Genomic DNA, 2,643 nt, shown 5'->3' with positions numbered 1-2,643 from the left:
ATGTAACCTCACTCATTAATAAGATTAAGCAATTCATTTGAGTCTTTCTCTTAGTCTTTAGTCTCCATGATCTCTTAGTAATCTCTTAAACTCTTTCTAGACTCTTATCTTCTCCAAATCCATTCTAATCTTTCCTAAATACTCAGATTACTCTAAACATTACTAAAAGTCATACTCCTTTGGTTACTCCTTGCCCAATCAACTTATTGCTCTCAATATCCTGAAATTTCACATCATTAGGACTGAAAATAACATTGCATTGAAGATCATTGGTGCATCTCTTAACAGATAGAAGGTTAGAAGTAAACTCAGGCATGTACAAAGCTTTAGAATCCTTATTAAATAGTTTTAAGTCTCCTACTCCTTTAATAGGTATTCTATCACCATTTGCAATCATTACATGTCCATGAGCTGGTTCTATGTTCTTTATAAGACTATCATCACTTATCATATGATGTGAAGCACCTGAATCTACAATCAATGGTTTTATACTTTGAGCAAGGTGAGTACTAGGCAATTTGATCATCAGTTTTAGTTTATCTATAACATCTAGCAACTTATCATTAGTTCTAGGTGTTTTTTCAGCAGCATAAATCCTATGCTTTCCATCTCCCATGTTCATACTATCAAGATTATCTAGCAGCCTATCACAAGTTCTAGATAACACACGAGCAGAGTATGAATAACCAAGGGTGTGTTCAATGGGGTTACCAGACTCTTTGAGGGCTTTGATCAGGGCATCAATGTCAGACTTCCTAATCACCTCATGATCCATGTTCTTCCCGGCTCCTTGGAGGTGAGAGGCTAAAGCTCTTCCTTCACTTTCACCCGCATGACCAGATGAACCAGCTCCTGATGCGCCGGCTTCACTTGTCTCTGCAGAAAGGTGAGCTCTTCCCTCCCTCTCCTTGTTGAACTTGGCCGGCTTCAAGTGGGGGTGAAGAATCCAGCACTGACTCCTCTTGTGCCCTGGCTTCTTGCAATGATCACAGTTCCCACTAAACTTCCTTTCATCTCCACGGTAAGCAGCTTTGTTAGCTTGGATTGCCTCAGCCTTGTTGGATAGAGCTACATCTCCTCTTCCCCCAAACAAGCCGAGAGTCCCTTCTTCCTTCTGGAGTTGTGCACACACCTCCTCCATAGATGGAAGGTTTGGAGACCTCAGAATGTGCTTAATAACATCACCAAAGGCCGGATTCAAAGTCAGCATCAAACCAAACACTTGATCTTGTTCCCTCCTCTCCATGAGAGTCTCTTGATCAATGGTGCTTGGCCTCAAGGTCTCCAGCTCAGACCAGAGAGATCTGTACTTTCCCAAGTGTTTAGAGAACTCCTCCTCTTCTTGCGCAAGGTTGTTGATAGCTCTCTTGAGCTCAAACACCCGGCTCAGATTGGTTGTGTTCCCAAAGGTCTTCAGGAGTGTTTCCCATAGGTGCTTAGGAGTCTCACAGTAGCTGTAGGCATCTAAGAGATGGACTTCAAGAGAGCCTTGTAGCACTGAAAGCACCATCAAGTCCTCTTGTATCCATTTCTTCTCGGCGGCCGCAACTTGATCTCCTTCACCTCCACCTCCTTCTCCTTCCTTGGCCACTGGTCTTGGTGCCTCATCCGTGATGTGACTCCACAACCCTAGCCTCCCAATGGCTGTCTTCACCAGCCTTGACCACAGCAGGTAGTTTCCACTACCCTTTAGAGCCACCGGTACTGTAATCACCTTGTAGTGTCCCTCCATCTTGTCTTGTATGCTCCAGTGAAGAACACGCTAGATCTTTTGAAAGAAGATGAAGAACTTATCAGAAACTCAATACCAAAGCCAACCTGGCTCTGATACCATATGATTTTAGAGAATACAAAAGGTATTGAGTGATTTGAGACGAGAAAGAGATAGATTTGAGAGTGTATAAGAGATTATAAGAACTAAGAATGAGGTTAAGTGAGAATCATGATGAACACAAGAGATAAGAGTCTCTCAATCTCGTTAACTTCATTAATATGACTTTAGAGAATATGAAAGGTATTGAGAAGTCTAAGAGAGATTTAAGAGAGATTAGAGTGTTTAAGAGAAAGTGTATGAGATTATCATGATGAACTAGAGAGAGAGAGACTCATAAACTCGTATGTCTCATTAATCAAGCAGATTACAAGTTATATAGTAAGGGAGAGAGACACTAGGTTAAACATTAGGGAAAGCATAAGCATGTGGAGTCAAAGGGGAAGAGGAGCGTCCATTTGAAAGGATCCAATGGGAGAGCTTACACGCTTTGGTATCTTGGCATCTAAGACCAAGATGCTGTTTGCTTTACAGCCTGTATCACTTTTAGTGATGTTTAGAGTGATCTGAGTATTTAGGAAAGATTAGAAGAGATTTAGAGAAGATTTAAGTATAAAGAACGAGATTAAGAGTCTAGAGAACTAAAGAGAGACTAAGAGAGAGACTCATAACTTGCTTGGTTTATTATTATGGAGAGATTACATATTTATATGGATCAGCATACAAGGGTTTTGTAATAGTGAAAGCAAATCCTAAAGACTAAGCATGTGGAGTCAAACCAAGGAGAGGCGCGCTTCATTTGAATGAACGGAGGTGAGGCTTTACACGCTTGATGCCAAAGGCATCTTTGCCTAGATGCTCCTTTTGCCTTT

General features: G+C 41.3%; 1 protein-coding gene across 1 annotated transcript; it reads right to left on the bottom strand.

Moving 5' to 3' along the window:
- Nucleotides 1-357: 357 nt before the first annotated feature.
- On the bottom strand, nucleotides 358-1,732 carry LOC125600434. The gene is made up of 3 exons (XM_048773146.1): nucleotides 1,000-1,732; nucleotides 493-876; nucleotides 358-377 (listed from the first exon to the last, which is right to left on the bottom strand). Exons 1-3 carry the CDS (start codon nucleotides 1,730-1,732, stop codon nucleotides 358-360), a joined length of 1,137 nt encoding a protein of 378 aa, XP_048629103.1.
- Between the last annotated feature and the right edge of the window lie 911 nt (nucleotides 1,733-2,643).

This window comes from Brassica napus, unplaced genomic scaffold (assembly GCF_020379485.1).
Source record: "Brassica napus cultivar Da-Ae unplaced genomic scaffold, Da-Ae ScsIHWf_2255;HRSCAF=2908, whole genome shotgun sequence".
Taxonomy (NCBI): Eukaryota; Viridiplantae; Streptophyta; class Magnoliopsida; order Brassicales; family Brassicaceae; genus Brassica; species Brassica napus.
The sequence above is the reverse complement of the archived record's forward strand: the minus strand, read 5'-3'. Positions and strand labels throughout refer to the sequence as shown.

What these genes read in the sequence shown, in the direction of transcription:
- LOC125600434 (XM_048773146.1), bottom strand. Translation starts at nt 1,732, where the DNA reads ATGGAGGGACACTACAAGGTGATTACAGTACCGGTGGCTCTAAAGGGT. An exon ending in TGGAGATGAAAGGAAGTTTA is followed by an intron (nt 877 to 999) that starts GTGGGAACTGTG and finishes ACCTTTCTGCAG; the next exon opens with AGACAAGTGAAGCCGGCGCA. An exon ending in TAGTACTCACCTTGCTCAAA is followed by an intron (nt 378 to 492) that starts GTATAAAACCAT and finishes AAATGGTGATAG; the next exon opens with AATACCTATTAAAGGAGTAG.